The sequence below is a fragment of the Panthera onca genome, chromosome B1 (genome assembly GCF_046562875.1).
Source record: "Panthera onca isolate mPanOnc1 chromosome B1, mPanOnc1 haplotype 2, whole genome shotgun sequence".
Lineage (NCBI taxonomy): Eukaryota > Metazoa > Chordata > Mammalia > Carnivora > Felidae > Panthera > Panthera onca.
In genome coordinates this window covers 142,788,249-142,811,402 of record NC_138342.1, presented here as the reverse complement: position 1 = coordinate 142,811,402, position 23,154 = coordinate 142,788,249, and the positions used below count along the sequence as shown (strand labels likewise).

Genomic DNA, 23,154 nt, shown 5'->3' with positions numbered 1-23,154 from the left:
CCTTTTTTAAAGGGAGACTTAGGGGTCCCTGGGTGGCTCAGTTGGTTAAGCATCAGATGTCAGCTCAGATCATGATCTCACAATTGGTGAGTTCGAGCCCCGCATCAGGCTCTCTGCTGATGGCTCAGATCCTGGAGCCTGCTTCAGATTCTATGTCTCCCTCTCTCTCTGCCCCTCCCTCACTCATGCTCTCTCTCTCTCTCAAAAATAAACATTAAAAAAATTTTAAAGGAAGACTTAGTTTTGAATATATTGATATTCAAAATGACAACATAAAGATTAAAACAAAAATCTGAATTATGATTACTTTTTAAAGCTTAAAACATAATGTATATATCAACTTGTTTTCAATATATTTTCTTTATCACAGACACAATGTGATCTTAAAAAAATTATTTTATATTCAAGATCTCCATCTGTGAAATTGGAGTAATATTTACCTCACCAGCTATTGTGAACTCTAAAAATGCTGAATCTGAATTAAAAATTAACATAGGTATACATCAATTATTTTACCTTATTTAATAATACTTTGAAATAATGTTTTTTTTTAAATAATAGATTTATTTATGTTGGTCTTCTTCAGGAGGAGCTAGAGGGAAAAAGGAAAAACAGAAGGAGGAGATTGTCACTTCTGGCTGGAAATTTTATTTTTGCATAATTTATGGTATATATAAACTTCCACTTTTAAAATTTAGTTAAATATTTAATTCTTATGGTTGTAAATTTAAATTAAAAATCTTAAAGATCACAAAATATGTTATATATCATACATATTTATATACTTAATACCATGTCGTTTTATATATTACCAGTTGTCTGGTGATTATTTATTGTCTCTCAATTCAAAACACATTTTTCATTGCCTGCTGTTGCAAATGGAGCTGAGCCCTTTGCATAAGTATTTGTTCTTTGCTAGCCTCATGTCAAGAATTTCTGCAGCCTCACAGCTTCTCTGATGCCCAGCTGGCGCAGTTTAAGTGGCTTCTCTAAAATCAGGTAGGTAGTGTTCAAGAGTATCTCCATATAAAGGAATGGAATTCCTGGTCAATGGGTTTAGAAGCATCTAGATAAGGTCAAGTAGCTATCTAAAACATTCGCACAATTTACATTCTTTCCAGCAGTGTGTAAGAGTTACTATGCTATAAATACTTGCAAACACTTGATAGTGTTTAAAACTAAAGTTTTATAAATGCAGTAGATATGAGATATCCCAATTTTTAAATTTGAATTTTCCAAATAATAGTTGTCAAACATGTTTTCCTATTTATTGGTCATTCTGATTTCCTCACCTGTGAATAGTCTATACATCACCTTTGCACATTTATCTATTGCATAGGTTGGCTATCTTTTTCTGTAATGGGCCAAACAGCTTAGGATTTAAGGCCAACAGGCAATGTCCTCAACTCTAACTGTTCTTGCCAAAAGGCTGAGTCTTTTCTGCACACCATTTTTCACTCACAGGTTATACACAAGCAGGAAGCAATCTAGATTTGGCCCACAAGAAATAGTTTGCCAACTCCTGATCTATTGGGTTGTTTGTATATTATTAAATTTAAGATTCATTTATATAATTTGGGTTCTAGCATTTCATCAGGAATACAGACTGCAAATATCTTATATGTTAATATCTCTCTTACTGAAATCTTAATATTCTTATCATGGATTACATTTTTTTTATTATTTTGACAATTTTATGTATTTGAGACTGTGTGCTTACATTTGTCCAAATTTACGTTTTTAATTATTTTAATGTATTATTTCTTTTTATCATTGTGGAGTCACTCATTTTATCTTAAATAATCTTTTGTGCCTTGAGATTTATCTTATATTACTCTAGACACACCAGTTAACTTTAGCTTAGAATTTACCTTAGGTGATTTTTCATTTTCGAGTTCCCTCATACTATATTTTAGAGATATCCTTTTTAAGAGCTTATGAATGAATTTTTAATCCAATTTGAATATATTTTTCCTTAAATCTGAAATATTATAGGACTTACATTTATTGTGATTACCAGTATATTTACTTCCTCACTGATAAAATGGAGACAATAAAATATAACTAATAGTTAACTATGAGGTTAAATGAGTTAATATGTTCCACGTTTAGAAAAATACCAGATATATGTTTCAAATTTTGAAATTTACATATTATTGTTTTGGCCATCTTATTTTATACTTTTTCCTTTCTTCTGTGATTCACCAGTTTTTTAATGCTATTCTTAATATCATTTTAAAATTACTTTTCCCTCTCTATTGGTTAGAAATTATTTATCCTGCTTATATTCTTTTGGTTATTCTTATAACTTTACCAGGTATTTAACAAAGTATAGAGTTAATCTTTTTCTCAAACACTATGAGAAACTTAGAACTCCTCAAATCTAACGATCCCTCTTTAGTTGTATATAATACAATTATATGTCAAATTATATGTCAAATCACAATTATAATAAAAAAGTCTTATACTTCCACTTTCTCTTCATATTAGTCATTGTTACTATTTTTATAGTATTAATATGTTTTAAACTGGCACATAATTACCAGTTATTCTGATCACTATTCTTTCTTGCATATCACTCGCTCATTTTTTCATTTTTCTTCCAGAAGAAAACGCATTTTTTAAAGTTTATTTATTTTTAGGGAGAGTGAGCGAGAGAGAGAGAGAGAGAAAAAGGGAGAGTGAATGAGTTCAAGTGGGAGACAGGCAGAGAGGGAGAGAGAGAGAATCCCAAGCAGGCTCCGTGCTTTCAGCACAGAGGCTGAAGCCTGATTTGGGGCTGAAGCCCACAAATTGTGACGTCATGACCTGAGCCAAAATGAAGAGTCTGATGCTCAATCGACTGAACCATCCAGGCACCCCAAAAGAAAATTCCATTAACGATGAATATCTGTTAGTGGTAAACTCTTTGTTTTTACTAACCTGAAATTGACTTAATCCCCATTTGTAATTAGTAGCTCAACTGGACACAAAAATTTAGACCAAAAATCACTTGCTGTTAATATCTTGAGATTTTATTTCAGAATACACTGTATTTCTAAAATAATTTCCTTGGTAGTCTTTTCTTTGGTTACTTTTAAAGATGTTTTTCTTTAACTTCGTGTTCTGCAATTTTAGTACTCTGTGTCTGGGTGTAGCTTGCTTTTTATTTTGTTTGGGAACTTCCTGTGTTTCCAGAATGTGAAGATACACATCTTCTGAAAATTGTGAGGCATTTCAGATATTATCTACTGAATATTTTCCTCCATTCTCTACATTCTTGTTTTAAACTCCTAATAACATATGCTGAATATTCACATTCTATTCCACATCCTTAAATATAATTTTTTTCATCTGTCTCCCTCTTTTTAAGCTCTCCCAGTTCATAAATTATTATCGGCAGCTGTATCTAATCTAAATTTTAAATTTCAATTAATGTATTATTTTATTTCTACAAATTCAACTTATTCTTTTTAATTTTTATTTAATTTTATTTTAGAGACAGAGCACTCAAGCAGGGGAGAGGGGCAAAATGAGAGAGAGAGAGTGAGAGAGAGAGAGAGAATCAGGAGTGGAGCCTGACCTGGGGGTTTATTCCATGACCCTGGGATCATGACCTGAGCTGAAATCAAGAATCAGATACTCAGCTGACTGAGCCACCCAGGTGTCCTGTGAATTTATTCTAAAAAAAACAAAAAACAACAAAAAAACCCTCAGTATTTTGATAGTGCCTAAACCTTTTCCATATATTTCCTCTTTTTTTTAAATCATTTTGCTCTACATATGATAATTCCAGTATCCAAAGTTGTGAAGTATAACTATGCCACCTGTTACTTTGGATTACTCTTACCTAAATATTTTATAATTTTTTGTTGTGCCATCACACCCCATTCTATGAAACATTATCTGTAGGGCTAATGTTTGGCGAGTATATGCTCCTGGAGTGCCTTGTATGCGAGTATGCTCTTGAGAGGCTTGGCTATTCCATGGACCTGACTAATATTTTAAAAAAAATACACGTTGACTTGAAGAGGGGCGCAAATAGTGAGGCAGTGAGACATTTCACTGTCCCACAAGTCACATTGTTATTGCAAAACATTTCTTTTCCACCAGTTAGGCCAGCGTGGATTGGAGATTTTAGGTTTCAAGCATCTTAATGTGTATCATAATAAGAATTAGAATTCAGGGCACCTGGGTGGCTCAGTTGGGTTTCTGAATTCAGCTCAGGTCAAGATTTTAAAGTTTGTGAGTTCAAGCCCCACATCGGGCTCTGTGCTGTCAGCTCAGAGCCTGGAGCCTGCTTTGGATTCTGTGTCTCCCTCTCTTCCCTTCCCCCGCTTGCACACTGTCTCTCTCTCAAAAATAGATAAACATTAAAAAAAATTTTTTTAATTAGAATTTATCAAGCACTGTTGGTGCTGGCAATAGATAGTGCTTTTTATAAGTTACATTGTTTAGTTTTACTTGTTAAATGATTACATGAACAAATATCAGAATTTTGATACACTATGTCACCCCCCATCATCCATCTTGAGAATGAATAATTTATAAGTTGAAAATACAAACGATTGATGCAAAAAAAAAAGTTAATTTTAGAGGACAATTGAAATTTTAAAAATAAATGCAAGTAATACGACAGTAGAAAACCAAGGATGAGGAGAGGGTGCATGTTAATGCTTTTCTCAAAATACAAACCGTGTTATTTGGAATAATGTCCCACAAATGGCTGTAAAATATACATGCATGTTTTATATTGCAATTTTGACAGTCTGTGATTGCTTTTATTAGTGTTTATCTCTTTAACTAGAATTTAACCTTCACAGAAGCAAACGTGATTTTTTTTTCTTTTTCAACCTTTCATTAAATTCTTAGCAAGTACTGAGCATATTAGAAGGCATTAAATTAAGCAAGTATTTCTGGAATGAAGAAATAAATGAAATAAATGAGTGAATAAACTAAAGTGCATGGTTGTAATAAGTCTTTTGGTTGGAAAATGACAAAACTTATTATGAAAGACCTTTTATTCCCAGGGAATTCAAACACAAATAATAGACATTCAGTGGTATAAAAAGAACCTTAACAAATATATTAGATCCTTGTGGGAAATCTTCTTGCAGTTTACTTTGATTTTTAATTATAGCCTCCTAAAGAATGTTCACTAAATATTTTTTTTAGGATAGCTTTGTATATCTAAGCTTTATTATGTATAAGCCTTTCACTTTATTTGCCCTTTGTATTTAAATAAATCTTCCTATTTAAATAATTTAATGGCATGCCTTGAAATAACCCCTTCCCCCTGACCTCAACCTTAACACCATTATTTTAGCATTTAGCTGTCATTTCTGTGAGTCACTGATTCTGATGTAAAAATATCACAAGGGAATATAGATGCACTTTCACATTCTGATAAAAAATTATCATATTTAACCCAATTTCTAAAAGTTACTCTTTTAAAAAACTCCCAATGGAGCTTTTGACAGATATGAGATTTGTCAGTTCTTAGATTTGTTGTGTAGTTAAACATTATGACAAATATAATCATCCCTTTATATTATTTAATAGAAGAAACACTTGGAATTGGTTTTTTAAATGTAATTTTTAAAATACACTGAAGCATTAAGCACATGTTTATACTATTATAAATTGCTTTGAATAACCTTAGTTGCTATTTTGTATTTCAGAAGCAAGTATGCTCAAAACTTTGATAGCTGGCCAAAAATAAAATGCTGTATAACTAGTTTTCCAGCTATATGAACAACGTAGGTAGAGCAAAGTAAGAGCAAAGGGATTGGTAAAGCCAGTAGCTTGTATTCAGATAGAAATGACACAAAATAAACATAAGTAATTTCATTATTCACTTAACACCTCCACCCTGGCAGCAAAGGCAAGATAAGACCCGGCTACCAGGACCTTTTATCCACATGTCTTAAGCTACATATCGGCTTCTTAAAGTCTTCTGTGTTCATTTGCTTTAACCCGGATATGTTGCCACCTACAAGTTTTCTCAAGTTAAAGGTTGATTTTACTGTTTTAATTTTTTATATAAAATATTGGATGAGAAGGGGGTTATATATAATGAGATGTGCTAAGGGCCCTATAATCCTTTTGGAGTTGTTCTGCGTGGTCTCTGCACCCGGACCGGACTGGGGTCACACGGTGAGCCTGGGTGCAGGTTGAATACGCTGGGGGTGGGATGAAAGGAGAGCCATGAAACCAGTTGATGTCAAAAGAAAGCTTGAAGACTAATAATAACATCTCAAAATGTATTAGATCTGTGCATTGCGTCAATTATTTCCTAAGCTAATGGCAATATGTCTTAATTTATAACAGTAACACTAAAGACTAACAGCTAACTATTCATTGGCAACCATTTACTGTGCATTGAAGCATAAAAAGCTTTAATTCATTCTCAGGCCAGCTTTTTTTTTCTTTTTGATATGCTCATTTTACCTAACTTTTCTTATTAAATAGAAGGTATTCCTTCAAGTTATAAATCTTTACGAGGTAATTAGTGTTCCTGCTTTCTTCCTCCCGTGCCAGATTTCACAAGTGGTATTAAAGGTTTTCCAAAAAGCAAGTTTTATTCCCATTGTCACTAAACACAATTTCCAAACATTTTGACAACTGCCCTAAGTTAGTTTTAAATGTCACACATGGCTACAGTTTACTTTTAAAAAGTAACATTTACTTGAATGAGCTTGAGTAACATTCAAGTAACATTTACTTGAATTCAAAGTAACATTGAATAAGATGTTTACATTTACTTCTGAAGAACAATAATTAGTCATTAGATGCTTTTAGAAATTTTCTCTATGGGAGAACAAAATTTAGTATTTGAGGCTTACCCTGAAAATATATAGTAATAATAGAAACCAAATATGAGAGACTAAGAACTCTAAAAACAAAACTGGACAGCATTTGAATCTGATACTGTGATACATTAAAATTAGGCCTGGATAGCAAAAAGCCAGCCAATACAAGAAGGGGACATTTGGAAACTTTGGAAATATTGTTTGTTCTCGCATACTTTCAAAAAATGTTGTTTTGTGAAATTATGCTAAGTCATGACCTCATAAATAGACTAGATTAATATTCAAGTTGACTTGAAAAATAATTTAATAAAATCATAGGAAGTAGGAGCAGTTTTTTTCTGTGGATAGCCAGTGAGGATTGTATAGGAGTTAGAACTTTGGCAAATAGAGAGCACAACCAATATACTGATGTAGGGGTTGAAAATAATTTACAAAATTAATTTAATAAAACGCTTGAAACAGTAGCTAACAATAATTAACAAAATGACAACAAAGCTGTTTGTACTTGCAATTAACAACATATTTAAGCCCAAACTGAATTAATATAAAAATAATATGCAACGAATTGATATCTGACATAAGGTACGTTAAAAATTAATGTTCACATTGAAGACTTGAAGTTGTGACATCTCCAAATACCTTTTCACTTTCACTTCTCAGTTTTATTGAATGCAGCTCGTTGTGGCCTAATATGATGTCAATGGTAATACCCAAAATATTTCTTAATGTAGAACACTACATTTCCCCTATCACGCCAGATAAAATAGTTTAATATATTTACTTTAACAAAAGTCCATGGTTACTAACTCTGAGCTATAGAGCAGGTTTTGTTTCTTTAATTTCTAGCACTAATTGTGGTTCTTAAAGATATCTACAGCTGATATTTGAATTGTCATGCTGTTCCTGAAAAGAACAATATATTTATCCTGAAAGTTTTACTGTAATTCACCCCTAAAGTGTACTTTACGTGGAAAAGTTTCATCATAAAAACACTGTCCACTATTTATACATGTCCAGATCGATTCGACTACATTTCGTAGAACGAGCACAGATTTTTATATCAGACAAGCTGGCTTTCAACATCTCACTTTACACTGTGACCCTGGGAATGTTACATACCTTCTATGAGCCTCCAGTCCTGAATTACAAAATGAGAACATCACCACAATCCTCAAACAGTAAAAAAAAAAAAAAAAAAAAAAAAGCTTGTGTCATGTGCCTATCACCGGGCCAGGCATAGTGTAGTACGTTAGGTGTTCATAATTTTTTCCTCCTTTTTGCCCACTCCTGATATATTTTGGCTAATTGAAGATTAGTGAAAAAATATGGAAGAAGTTACTGGAATAAATCAGCTCCACTAGAAAGCTCATTATATTGCAGGCAATAGTGACACATTCCCAAAGTAATGTTCAGTAAGAACCGAAGATTGGTTGTAAAAATGTATTTACATAGTATAATTCAAATGCAAGAAAATATTTTTCAGGGCAATGACAAAGAAAAGAAACAAGCTACACCTGTGTGTATAGTTTAATTTGTAAAAATGAAGAGAAATACCCAATTTTATGGAATGTCAAATGTTCATGGACAGGTAACAGAAACTAAGGTATTTCACGTAGTCATCTACGTCAACATCAAAACATATCAAAACAGAGTTTCTGTAAAGGAAAAAGCCATTTTTATAATGGGGTTGATAATAGTTAGAAGTTCCTATTAATTGTCCATGAAATCTCCTAAGAAAGGTGCTACTTCAGACAGGATTCTAGTAGAACTTGGCACATAAATTCTAACTTTTCCATCCCCCACTACGTTTCACCTTCTTATAGCTCCGCTCACCCAGACAACCTCACATATACACACACAATATTAAAAACACGCATGGCTTTAAAGCAGAAAATTCATTTTCTACAACAAAAGCAAGACACCGTATTTATACCCGATGTTCTCAGTCACGGAAATGGGTTTTCCTCATGGAGTTGCTAATTCACATACATTATTAAGTTCAACCTTTTGAAATGTGTGTCTCTAGGAGGATCTGTTTGATCATGTGCAAGAATTCTAAGGCATTATAAGTAGTTGTTCCACAGGACAAGTGCTGCCCTTGCAATGATATACTCTTGATACGTTTGACAAGTCTTTAGTCTTCAAATGCCACCAGACAGACATAAGGAGACATTCATAGTCTACAGGTGGTTGGCTCAAAGGTCAAAAATTTTGTTTAAAAAAAAAACGTTTATGGAATAGCACCATAGAAAGTCTTTCGGAAACAAATCCTTTTTCAACTGAATCCCAAGAAGAAAGAGAGAGCGAGAGAAAGAGAGAGAGAGAAAGAAAGAAATCTTTCAATGACTACATGGCCTACTTACACTTCGTTTCTTTCTTTCTTTCTTTTTTTTTTAAATACAACATTAACCGTGACAATGTCAGCAATAACAGCTACGACAGGTTGACAACAACAGAAAAGACGATAGCAGCTCTGGTGACTTGAGAATGGACCATCCAGGCAGTCACTAGAAGAATTCTGTTCACACCTGTTGGGAGTTCTCTCACGCAGTTCTAAGACATCACAGCGCTTCTTAAGTTTGGTGTGAAAAGGCAGCACTTTCACTGAAAGAACTGAGTTTACCAATCAGATGGGCATTTTCCAGCATTTAAATAAATGATGTCTAGAGATTAATTGCAATAATGGACACTACTGACATTTCCAACTTGTCAAAATGCCAGTAAAATGAAGTGGTCACAAGATCATTTGCGTCTCAAAGAGGTGAATCTGGCCTGCAAGGAAAGTGACTAAGCTGAAGTATTCCAGTTTCCAAACATCGGACACACCCACAATTAAAGTACAAAGCACCCTCAAAAGACTCCCATTTCCCAACATCCTCTATGGATCTGCATCCAAGATACAAAGCCAAAGCAATTATCCTCAGACGCAGGAAGAGGGTTTTTCTGTATGTGACCTGCAAGACCATTTTATTTCTCCCAAATGTTGAAGAATTGGCAAAAAGAACACTTTGCAAGGTCACAGACCCTGAACTGAACTGCTTGAATTGCAAGGCATCTGCATCAAGCTGTCAACAAAAGCTTGTGGAGTCTTCCTTGAAGTAACATGACGCCCTTCCGCCAGCTTTATTTGGATTTATACATCAAGCATGGAGCTCCAGTCTCCTGGTAATGCTGATCAGAGTTAGGTGAAAACTTCTCTTGTAGTACAGAGATAATTCTGGTCTTACAGTTTTCTTCTGTTCACACTCGTTATATAAAACATTTGTGCTAGTATCTTCATTAAAAAAAAAAATACGTCTTCTCTCCATTCTGCACATTCCTTGATGTTCTGATGGAGGTTTTGGTGTTATTTTTTGGTATGCATGGTGTCTGGATATCTAATACTTTTGTATCTTATATGAAATCCTTTCTTGTTGATTGTGTCATCAGTGTGAAAATGAATTAAAACCGCATCCCCAATGGAGTAGATTTCTTCTGGTGGCTAAAGACAAAAAGAAACACACAGGCAAATAAACAAACAGAAGGAGTCATTTTTTTCTTCATTGAGATTCATATTTAGGATGGGGGGGAGTAGGGGTATATATGACTTAATCCTCTCAACAACCTGGAATAGTGAATACGTGTGGCTTCTTCATTTTACAGATGAGCAAACGTGAGTTTCAGAGAAGCAAATGACATGCTCAAGATCATAGTTATAGGTAGTGATGTCGCTGGGCTTGGAACAGAAGTGTGTTTTCAAGTTGGTGTGTCGTTTTTTTTTTCTTCCCCCAAAATTTTAAGCCAAGTTCCTTTGATTTAGAAATAAAGTGAGGTTCAAAGAGCATAAAGAGCTATCAAATTTGTTTCAGAAGGTGCTCTGAGGCAGAGACAGTTCCAGAATCCAAATCATCCCTCCCTTCCTGTTTCAATAATCTAAACACCAAGAATCTTTTTTGTTTCACTGCAGCTGGTATTTGGACAGGAGTTCAAGAGTATTCATGTTCAGTATTATTTAAGCAATAGACACTGATAGACAAAAAAAGAGCGGGGGTGGGGGGGCCTAATGTCTTCTGAACAAAATAAGTCTTCAGAAGACCACTTGATATTTATCTTAAGCTTTTCTTTTTCTTATTTCTCGTGGCAACGCTCTGTGACCTGTACGCTGGCATTCTGTCCCATGCACAAGTGACACACTGCAGTGGAACAGCATTCTGGTAGCACTGACTGAGTCCGCACAGCACTGGTGGACCCCACCACTCAGCAGGTGTATTCTTTGAGAGGGGAATGTCAACATGGGTTGTGTGCATATTACTTTGCCTTTATGCTGTAATTTAGGAAGTTGACCCAATTGTCAAAGGTGCGTGTTTAAATGTATTGCCTTTAGATTCTTCAAGGTTGAAATATTTATTACACAAGAAGAACATGAATAAAAAAGTTAGAATGTGGACACTAACAGCAAATTAGAGCTACCAAATTCATCCCTCTTGCGTGAGATTATTGAGAAAATTCAATAGAGATAGAGAAAGAGGTGAGGGAGAAGAGGCATAGTATAATTTGTCAAGCCAATAACAATACAGTGTAACCTTTTTTTTTTTTTTTTGTAAAAATATTGTCAATTTGTACATGGCACACATAACAATCATGAATCATTGAGCTTTTTTTTTTTTTTTCAATCTGGCTATGGTTTCCTGCTGGTACTGTATTTACCCCTGATCCACAGAATCGACCAAGCCCCACCGCTGTCGAATCGAGACCATCAAAGAGCTCAACATAGTCATAGCCACAGTCAGCTTCTTCCTCCACCTCGAAAATCGGGAAGGATAACTCCAGGCGAAAGCCACGTTCTGACACTACCAGCCATTCACAGTCGACCTGTCCTGGGTAGTTGTTATCACCAAACTGAGCATGCGAGTATAGATCTCTGGGTTTCGGTTCCGCTTTCAGTCGACCGCCGCACTCTGCCCGGAAAAGAAAAATGAAATAAATCCAGTGAGGTGTCACAAGTCCCCTTTCAAATTTGATGTAGTCTAACCCTCCTCTACTTTCTGAATTCATTTTCATCACCGGATGTGTGTCCCATAATTGTGGGGTCTGTGCAACAGGTACTGACACGGGCACTACACGCAGACTGCTGGGTTGGAATACCACCTCCAACACCTGCTAGCTCAGTTACTTTATACGAGTGATGCCATTTCTCTGATCCATAGGGCAAAATGCAGGTGATAACAATATAACAACAGTAGCAATCTTAGCGGGCTTTGAGGATTGAATGAATACATGAAAATCACTTAAAACAGTGCCTAGCGTCTAGTAACTCTTAATAAATATTTTTGTTACACACGATACTGTTTTTAGTTCCAAATAACTAGTTCTAATAGAAAAAAGATCATTATCTTCATTCAAGTTTAATCTTAATCGATTAAGAACCCAGAATCCAAACGAATAAGAAAGAATTTAAAAATCAACAAAAAAAAAAATATAAGACACCTGGGTAGCTCAGTCGGTTAAGCGTCCGACTCTTGGTTTTGGCTCCAGTCATGGTTTTGCAATCTGTTGAGTTCAAGCCCCACATCGGGCTCCCTGCTGGCAGTGCAGAGCCTGCTTGGGATTCTCTCTCCCTCTCTCTCTGCCTTTCCCCACCCTCCACTCTGTCTCTCTCTCTCAAAGATAAATAAGCTTTAAAAAAATCAACAAAATGTATAAAATTTCTATGTGTGTGTGCATGATATAAAACTCTACATAGAATATATAGAACAGTTTGACTTGGGTAGAAATATTTACCTAACTGGGTTGGGAAAAACATACGCACATCCTTAATTGCAGTTACCTTTGTAGTTCCAGAAGCTACTAAGTATATTTGTGTTTGTAATAAATAAAAAATTTAAATGCTCTTTTCACAGCTTCTTTTTCAGAGAGATATCAATAAACTTATGGATTACCAGTTATTACTTTTGTCATTAGAGGTAAATGTACCAAATAGATAAGTATGCATAAAAATTTGTAGCTAGTGTAATTTAGATATAACACTTTAAAAAATTTTTTTCTCAGAAACTTTGTCATCTTCCCCCTGCCAAACCTCCTAATAACTAGGGCCTATATAGGTTATTATCCCTAATAACTAGGCATTATATGTATTATTATGGCAGAGGGTCGGGGGCAAAGGAGATAAAGAAAGGGATATAAACATGTCAGAAGCAAGTAGAGTTTCTTTCTATCTCTGTTTGTCAAGCACTGAGAGATCCCTGGGAAGCCACAATTTCAGTGCTAAGACCGGGAAAATCCCAGGAGAAGTGGAATAAGTTGGGAGGAGACAGAAATGAAAGCCCAAGATGAAAAGATGTGGACAAGCAGGACACTGGCTTTCAAACCACAACTGTGACATTGTCATGATCATGCGACCAAACCATCCTCAGCAGCACCCTGTGAGGATGAATTGTGCAGTTACAAACACTTAGCTGGAGTTTTCAGGTCTGTGTACAGTTTACCCACACTGTGGTTTGGTGACTTTCAATAACAAAATATTTCTGAATCTCCAGGATGGAACCACCGTTCAGATGTGTCTAAATATATGTAGGCACAAAGACATTTAGATTCGTGTGTGTGGCTAATATCCAACTGGAGTTCCAACCACGAGAATGACTGCCCCCTAGGCTGTGCTCCATGGTGAATGTCAATGTCCCTCTATGTTCCCGGTGGCAGATGGGTGCTACTATTGCCCATGTAAAAAGCTGAAAGCTGGACTCATCTCTTAAATATTGTCTCTTGAGTCCTACAGACTGCGAACCAAACATCCTACCCTTCCTACCAGGGCAGGGCGCTCTTCTTTTTTTTTTTAATTTTTTTTTTAACGTTTATTTATTTTCGAGACAGAGAGAGACAGAACGTGAACAGGGGAGGGGCAGAGAGAGAGGGAGACACAGAATCTGAAACAGGCTCCAGGCTCTGAGCTGTAGGCACAGAGCCTGACGCGGGGCTCGAACTCACGGACCGTGAGATCATGACCTGAGCCGAAGTCGGACGCTTAACCGACTGAGCCACCCAGGTGCCCCAGGGCGCTCTTCTAAGTCCAAAAATTACGGTCCTTCCCCTGTGACAGAACCCCGCAGCCAAACTACCTGGGTCCAAATCTGGGCTCTGCCCTTCATCCGTTGTGGGACTGTATCTCACACTTCATTTCTAAGACAAGCATCATACACAGCAGCCCCACCCCGGGGTCTAGACAAAGAGTGAATGGTTTAATATGTGTAAAATGCTTGGAAGGTAACTGGCACATAGGAAAGGCTGTCTTAGTGGAAGCTACCACCATTTCTGCCATAATTTTCCAGTGAGAACATTGAAATGCCATCATCTGTGCTGCTAGGGATCCATTCAGGTATGAAATGAAAAGCCAGAAAAAAATGAAAAACAATTGAAAACACTATTAATCTGCTATCATAATGGAAGACTTATATTTTTGAAGCCCGGGAAAATATTTTGTGAAAAATATTTCCAAATGTAATATGTAAGTGTATAAACCGGTGTAATCTCATTTAGAGGTTTTTTAAAAGTCTACCTGTTCTTAAAGTTTGATATAATTGCCGGATTTGTTTTGGTTTCAACTTTTTAAAAAACTTTTATCCCACAGCCAGGAAGAGCTGAAGGCACAGACTGTGTGTTGGGAAGAAGGCTTTAGTTTCAGTGTGCCTGCCTTGTACAAAGTAGCAAGACAAAGACCAGGGTCCAGAAGATACAATTCTCTGCCAGTCCCAACTTCCAACAAAAATCAAGGAGGAAATGAACTAGTTGAACAAAATGGAAAAGGAGGGGCTCCTTGGTGGCTCAGTCAGTTGAACCTCTGGCTTCGGCTCAGGTCATGACCTCACAGTTTGTGAGTTCAAACCCCGTGTGGGGCTCTGTGCTGACGGCTCAGAGCCTGGACCCTGCTTCAGATTCTGTGTCTCCTTCTCTCTATGCCCTGCCCCGCTCAGGCTCTGTATGTGTGTATGTCTCTCTCTTAAAAATAAACATTTAAAAAAATTAAACAAAAAATGGAAAGGGAGATTTCATGAAACCACTCAGGCTCTGTGTGTGTGTGTGTGTGTGTGTGTGTGTGTGTATGTCAAAAATAAACATTTAAAAAAAGTAAACAAAAATGGAAAGGGGATTTCATGAAACGTTTGTGAATCTAAAAATGACAGTGAAGAGTTATAACTGGGTTTTATTGAAAATTTCTAGAAAATGGCAATATTCAAAATAAATAAATTACATTTAAGGGTGACTAAAAATATTTCAGAAAGTTCACCGGCTTTCGTTTATCTGTTTCAGAACACAACTGCATTCCTATGGATCACTGCTCAAACTAATCAATCTGGAATTAATGATCCAACAGTGAAAAAGAGACAGAGACAGAGACAGAATTTAGTCCACAGAATAAAATTTTTAAGAACAAACATTTGAATATTATATGCAGAAGAGGTGTGATTTTAATATGCCCTGAGAGAAATTCCATACGCAGAAAATAACAGGCAGAATGAGGGCAATTGCTTACGAGTGTCTTTGAGAATCCTTGTGGCAATTCTTCAAAATTTAGTTCATGTATCATTTAATATGGTCCCTATAAAGGATGTTTTTTAGGTAAATACACTCCCTGCAAATATTCTGTTCATTTACTAAGTTGGAACAATATAAAAGTAGTGTAGCATGTCAGCAATATTGTTTTTAAATCATTTGTTTGAATGTACTCTATAAGCTGCCAGAACATCTTCTACAGAATTCTGGAAAATGAAAATAAAGCTGCATAAGATAGGTGACAAGAAGGGAAGAGAAGCCTGGGGGTGACTTTCCTGTTAATTTGGAAAGACATGATTGTTTGTTTCCTGATAAAGTATTAAATTCCCAAAGAGGTCCTGTAACTTGACCTACAAATGCCTTTAGTGGACATTCTAATTTAATTGAGTTAGATCAAAATAATTTCCTTGCTAAGGAGTTTAATAATGTATTATTTTGTTTTTTTTTAATGTCATTGATAAATAGTATGATGTTGTATGCTCCAGGAAAGAAGTCCTACCAGATGGGCCATGTTTTATTTTATGCATTTATTTTCTTAATATTTCAAGTTTTTATTTAAATTCTAGTTGGTTAACATAGATTGTAATATTAGTTTCAGGAGTGGAATTTAGAGATTCGTCACTTACATACAATACCCAGCACTCATCACAAGTGCCCTCCTTAATGCCAATCACCCATTTTGCCCAACCCCCCCCGCGCCCACCTCCCTTCCATCAACCATCAGTTCCTTTTCTGTAGTTAAGACTCTCCTATGGTTTGCCTCCCTGTCTCTGTTTTTTTTTAATGTTTATTTATTTTTGAGAGACAGAGACAGAGACAGAGAGACAGAGAGACAGAGCGTGAGTTGGGGAGGGGCAGAGAGAGAGGGAGACACAGAATCCAAAGCAGGCTTCAGGCTCTGACCTGTCAGCACAGAGCCCGACGCGGGGCTCACACCTGTGAACTGCAAGATCATGACCTGAGCCTAAGTTGGATACTTAACTGACTGGGCCACCCAGGCGCCCCAGACGGACCATGTTTTAAAATATTATTTTCTCTTCACATTTCCCCCTTTTTCTGTATGATAGCCATATCCTCTGAGAGAATACACAGGAGATATATATATATATATATATTTTTTTTTTTTTTAACTGGAGGATTTGTTTCCTTTCATAAGTTTATTTAAGGGTAGTGGAATACCATTTGTTACCTGATTAAAATATATTTAGGCTTAGAATTTGGACACTATCAGAGAATAAAAAGGACTCTTCCCAATAAAGTCCGTTACTCGTGGATTTTTTTTACATAGCATTACTTGTGAAAAAAAGTAGCCATAAAACCATATTAGAGCAATATTTCTAATCAGCTGATTTCAAAATTCATGGTATTAGAAACTTGTGGATAAAACTCAAATTTTATACAGAAATATATATAAATTTACTCAAGCAAATTAAAAGGGATATTTCAGGGCCCATCAATAAGAGTTACAGATATTCTAGAAGCAGTTAAATAATGAATAAGAGTTTTATACATGCAGAAAAAATTGACTGATGTAGTACTGGACTTGGCTGTCTTGTCAGTAGAAATTGACTGAAAAATCCTAAGTACAGAAACATCTGAAAATCAGAAGTTTAACTTGCCAGACTGTAAGCTGTCAACAGGCAGGAATTCCTTCTATTCCTTATCAACTCCCACAAATTGCTAAATATTTTGCTATAAATTACCAATACCTTACAGTCTATCCAAAGCAGGTGTCAAATAAATATGTGATGAAAGACTATGGGATAAATTAACTTATTAAAGAGAAAGCTTTAGGAGACATAAATAGGAGGCAGTACCTCAGAGGATTTCAACATGTATGGCTACTAGAAAGTAACAGCATAAAACAAATCTACCCAGAAAAGATGCCTGGTTAAGTGAGAGCAAAAATTTATACATAAAGAAAAAAAAAACACAAACAGATAATATGAAAAATTTTGATAACAGCAAATGAGCCCGAGTTAAGAAGCCAGGATTCTAATACCAACTATTATTTTTTTGTTCTACTTCAGGCATTTAATTTTTTGTTCAGAATCCTTAACTGTGAGATGACAGGGCTGGATTAAAAGATATCCAGGGTACGTTTTCACCTAACGAAAATATGACTCATGTTGCTCAATTGGGTATTTGAATGCATGTGAACAGAACAGGGAAATAAAATAGGCCTAGCCAGTTACATACTTTAAACAGAGGGTTTTTTTAAACTTACATAAGGAAAAATTCAATCTCTACCATTGCTTCAATAACAGACCAGTTTGGTATCCTTTTTCTTCCTAATCTGAAACTTTTACATTAAGAGAAAATATACTGTGGTGGAAAGTATGTGAGCTTTGGAGATAGGTAGTATAAAGATTAAATTCAGGCTTTGACATAATTTTAGAAATCTCTAAAAAATAATTAATCAATTTCTTTATCTGAAAAATGAGAATTTGGATGATTAATTAATTTTAGAGATTTCTAAAATTTCTTTATCTGAAAAATGAGGATAATAATACATCATATAGTCTTTATCTGAAAAATGAGGATAGTAACACATCGTATAGTCTTTATCTGAAAAATGAGGATAACACATCGTATAGTCTTTTGAGGATTCAGTATACATAAAGTGTATATATTAAGTACATGTGTGTGCCTAAATGCCAAATGCATGCTATATATATAGACCATCAGATCTCAATATGTGATCTCATTGAGAAATTAGATCCTAACAATGGGTTCTTAAGGGTTATATAAACACTGCAAATAGGGTTCATGAGCAGAGGCCATGCAAAATTAACAAGTTGTGGAGTTTTACAGCTATAAGAAACCTTAAATAGTAGTTTACAGATAAAGAAACAGATCCAAAGAAATGATCCTTTCCAACGTTCCCAGCTAGGTAATGGCATCATTAGACCCAAACCCCAAATGTATCAACATCCCAGAACATGATATAAGTCTTAATCCTTCTACTTACCAAAGGTAAGAAGAGACAGTATGAGATACTATAAAAGTAAGTTTTTACTAACGTAAGAAAGAGGAATTCATAGACAGGAAAATTAAAAATATTATATAGTCAGATATTTCAAGAACTTTGACAGCATATTTTTATACTGCTTTCTTGGAACTTATGATACCCAGGATATTAAAGTATGCATATATATGCCATAAACTCTGTGCTATCAGAAAAGTATTGATGAAGTAATGGGATTCCAATCATTCCACCCCTTCAATGCATAACAAGTTATCAGGAAAATATTTAAAGAGTACATGTCAAATGGGTGGAAAATCATTAGTACAAAATGTCTATAGTCCATGAAAAATTTTTCTCAAACATAATATATATAATATATATAAATATAAATATATAAATAATTTTAAATATAAATATTTATACTAATCCTGAGAAACAATTAATTTGAATTATCAATGAGTCCAACCATTCCTAGTATGAATTAGATCAATATTTTGACAATATTCACTTTTTTTAAATGTTTTTTTTATGTTTATTTTTGAGAGACAGAGAGATACAGAGCACGAGTGGGGAAGAGGCAGAGAGAGAGGGAGACACAGAATCTGAAGCAGGCTCCAGGCTCTGAGCCGTCAGCACAGAGCCTGATGCGGGGCTTGAACTCACGGACTGCGAGATCATGACCTAAGCCGAAGTCGGACGCTCAACTAACTGAGCCACCCAGGCGCGCCCTGGACAATATTCACTTTCTCACATATAGACATCAATATAAATCTAATGCTCATAACAAAATGTATTAAACTGGAAAGTAATATTGGATAATGGAATAATTAAAATTCTGATTTCTCACATAAAATTAAAAAAATTCAAACAAAAAATCAGGAAACCATGATGAAAATTACTACACTCAAAATGTTTCCTGGTAAAATATGTATACTATTTCTAGTGCATTTTACACCAAGATGGATTTCTACCAGGCGGTGTCTAAACGGTTTATGCATCATGAGTGCCACTAGGTGGCACTATAAGCTAAATGACTTTAGGAAACTACAATCAACTGATTTTTTATTTTTAACTGAATGAAAAAAAAAGGACATTTCCTAGACATTTATGAAATATATTATTAGGCTGGCTCCAAGTTATAAAAAATGTTATTCTACATTTTGCCTAAAATTTTCCATATTTTTCTAAATTATATTTTATTTCTTGAAGATTTTCATTACAAAGTCAAATTAGGGATTAGGATTAGGAAAAAGATTGTGTTCCATACCAAATAAAGGGAAAAACAAATGAGGCTCTGTAAAACACAGAGATAAATCTCAAAACTGAGATTTATAAAAATATATTAATTCAAAATCTAGGTAACCAGGTAGGATGTTAGAGAAAACATAATTCTTGAATACTAAGATATAGATTTTTAACTGTTAAACAGAACATATAAATCAAACTGCCAAAGTGAATATGGAACATATTATACAAATATTTAGAGATAATTCTACCTGGTCATACTGCATTGAACATGAATGAGATCAAATTACTGCATTTCCTTTTAATGTTCAACAACTACAAAGACATATAGGTAGGATGCAACACTGCTCTCAAATATTTTACAAAATGCTCCAGTGAGATTTCTTCTACTGTCCTCAGAGATTCGTTAATGTTCCTGTTATAGGATCCACTGCATTCATTCCCGGAAGAGAAACCTAGATCTTAGGAAAGAGAAACATGGCCCTGATTTGCTGACCTGTAGAATGTGTGGCTTGAAAGCCTTTTCTTTGAACAGATGCATCAGAAATAAACCGAACAAACATTTTATTTCCGGTGGCCACAAGGGGCTCTGGTATTTTGCTGCCACATAGTCGTCCAAGAATTGGTGATTTTTCTGTTTCTCCATCAAATACTTCCAAATGATCATAAGCACACTCTTGATGCTGTTCAATCTCAAACTCACTAAAGGCCTAGTTAAAAAAAAAAAAAAAAGAAAGAAGAAGAAGAAAGGAAAAGAAAAATAAAAAATCACATATCACTCAAAATGGGTTCTTTCCTTTGGAGCAGAAATACAGATCAATAAAACATGCTCAGGACATATAAATAAAGAAATCCATGTGGAGCATTACTGAAAGAGTGTGAAATCAACAGAATGTAAAATCTCTGCAAAAACATAAAGAGGAAAACAATGCAATAACTCCGGGTGAAATTCTACTATTCAACTATTTCAACTAAATCTACTATGACAATCTACTCCAAAATATAGACAAATTGTAATCACAAAGTGACATTTTATTCTGAATATAATTCTAAGTTTACACTGAATGCATCAGAAAACAAAAATTGAATTTTAACATTTTTAAATTTTTTTAAAAAGTTGAATCCTCTGGTTTTGATGATCATAAACTATTGAACATCATATACTACCTTGGATGTACTTTGTGTGCAAGTACCTTGGGACACTTAAGCAGAAAACCTCTTACAGTTATTGTTATATCTTCACAAAAATTAAGCACAGTAGATCTTAATAGGATAACTAAAAGGGAATTTTCACTATATACTTCTTTATTTAGATCCTACAAACCCATATTATTAGAGAGTCCTAATATGATTTTAGGCTACATTATTGTTAATTTACTTTTAAGATAGATGGTATACTTATTTTAATATTTAGAGTCTTGCCAAGTTTAGTATGCCTTTAAAAATTATTTTAAGTTTCCTGCGTAGTAATTTTTATGTATGAGTCTGAGCAATTTATTATTTTTTTATACTTGTAGCAAGAATTACTATCAAACTCCACTCACTGGGCCAGAAACCAGTGTTAACGAAAGACTCGCCCTCATGTAGCACACTACCTACACTTGTGAGTTCATCAGCCAGCCAGCGGCCTCACTTCCATGCTTTAACAAAGTACAGAAGCAAATTCTTAAAATGAAAATTCATTAAATGTATAACACATATTAAACATCACAAAGGAACGTGTAACCGAGACAGACTGAAAATAGTAATATCCAAACTATTAATAATTCCAGGAATTCTAGGTTATTTGCCATCGCCAATTAAGGCTTTTTCCTTTCCCTGAAAAAACCATCATGCCTTCAAGAAATAAACTATAACTTCCACTAAAGTCTATAGAGCAAAGCTAAAACAAAATAATAAGGAAAACAACACCAAAGAAAGAGAGCATGTACTCAAAAAATTCACTAATGTTGCTGTGGTCTCTGCAGCTTAAAATATTTGCACAAAACTTTTTACAGACACGTTTTTGATGCAATATGGTGAAACTGTCACAATTCTAAGTTTAATCAAAACCATCAGTTTTGTAATTTTGAAAGAAAAAATCGACTAAGAATTAAGAATGGTTTTCCTTTGGTGCTGACCACAGTTATCTATCCCTTAACGCATTGCCGTCTACTATCACTGACTTTGGAGGAGTAAGGGAAGAAACGAAAGAAGCAATTTATATTAATTAGGGAGGAGGAGAAAGCAATGGAAGCTACTTAAAAGAAGAAACAAAAGAAAAGAAAGAGGTCTGATCTCTGCTGTTGTATATTCCGCCGCATCCTACTTAAAAGTATAAATTAAAATGTTATAACCAACGAGCCTCAGAGAGTCATTATGTATTATAATTATAATGGGTAAAAAGGATTGTTCGCTGCATTCTACCAAGACACTGGATAGTGTGAAAAAGATTAAATACAGCACAAAGAGTCTTACTGGAAACAAACCAACAAAAAGCAGTGCAGAAAGATACAGTGAACAAGGAGACTTTAGCAGAGTGTATTTATCATGAAGTACAACATTCAAAGCAGGGTGATCACTGACGTTTTCCCCTTATTTAGCTCTGCAATCCAGTGGCAGAGAATGGACTAGAGCAGACGCAGTGTATGAGTGATATAGAAGACTCTGAATGGATGGTCGGCTGGACGTCCATTCGTTTACCTGTCTACCGATTCCATGTTTATGGCCAACCCCACGGACGGAAATGCTGTAAAAGGAGAAGGCCACCCCTTCAGGTTTTCTGCATCTCATGAGACGGTATTCAGTCAGCTCCTAGGACTTTTGTGACATATACACAGTCTCAGTATCAGTTTGTGACTGTTAAGAAACCAACAGGAGAAAATTGGCTTATCCTTAGAATTTCTGCGGATTAAATATGAAACCAAGCTTCTGAATTATAAGACCAGGGTTATTTCAAGAAAAAACAACAACAACAACACTGTTTCAGGAAAATGACATCTGAAAACCATTGCATGTTGAATAACTATCTCTTTTGAATGTGATTTAGAGTCATTCATCTAAAAAGACCAGAAAAACTTACTGTGAAGAAGTGAAAATTGTAAGAACGATGGGGGGTGGGGATGGGGGTGAGGGTGGGGTGATGGCATTCTAAAGCATATCCTGTAAGTAAAAGTTAAAATGGGATCAGAATTTACAGACCACACATGTTCAGTCCATTGAAAAGTAAGTGAATGAGATAACTAAGTGACTATTTCACTCCCTAATGAAATGCAGGATGTCTGGAGTGAATCATAACATCTGTTTTACAGAACAGAGCAACACCACACAGAGTGGCAGTACGCTTGTGGGCTGGGGGCATACTGACACCTGGTTTGGAGCCAACTGGCTCCCGCTTTTTATCAAATTACTAATGGAATCGGACTGACTCTGGAAGAGTCAAATTAGGCAAAAGTTTTGCAGCTGACATATTCCCAAGTGATGCAAACAATTCTCCTTCATTAAGGTCTTAGTGACTGTTCCTCCTGGAATTGGTAGCAGCTTGTTAGTTCATCTGCAAAGATTGGGTGGTCCTTTTCCAGAAGTCAGTCTAACCCCAATGCTTCCACACAAGCAAAAGCGTGACCAATTCACATGCCGAGATCT

At 35.2% G+C, this 23,154-nt stretch overlaps 1 protein-coding gene and 1 non-coding gene across 3 annotated transcripts in view; both read right to left on the bottom strand.

The window, feature by feature from the left end:
* Window positions 1–7,071: 7,071 nt before the first annotated feature.
* TLL1 (tolloid like 1) overlaps window positions 7,072–23,154 on the bottom strand; it is a 209,684-nt gene continuing 193,601 nt past the window's right edge. For both annotated transcript variants that reach the window (XM_078445632.2, XM_078445633.2), the window contains 3 exons: window positions 20,027–20,240; window positions 11,478–11,728; window positions 7,072–10,272 (listed from right to left, as the gene is read on the bottom strand). In XM_078445632.2, the coding sequence (XP_078301758.1) occupies window positions 10,138–10,272; window positions 11,478–11,728; window positions 20,027–20,240 (600 nt within the window). In that variant the 3' untranslated portion in view covers window positions 7,072–10,137. The remainder of the gene's footprint in view (window positions 10,273–11,477; window positions 11,729–20,026; window positions 20,241–23,154) is intronic.
* On the bottom strand, window positions 21,040–21,187 carry LOC132693475 (small nucleolar RNA SNORA62/SNORA6 family). Its single transcript, XR_009616843.1, has one exon. It is a non-coding gene; the product is annotated as a small nucleolar RNA SNORA62/SNORA6 family (small nucleolar RNA).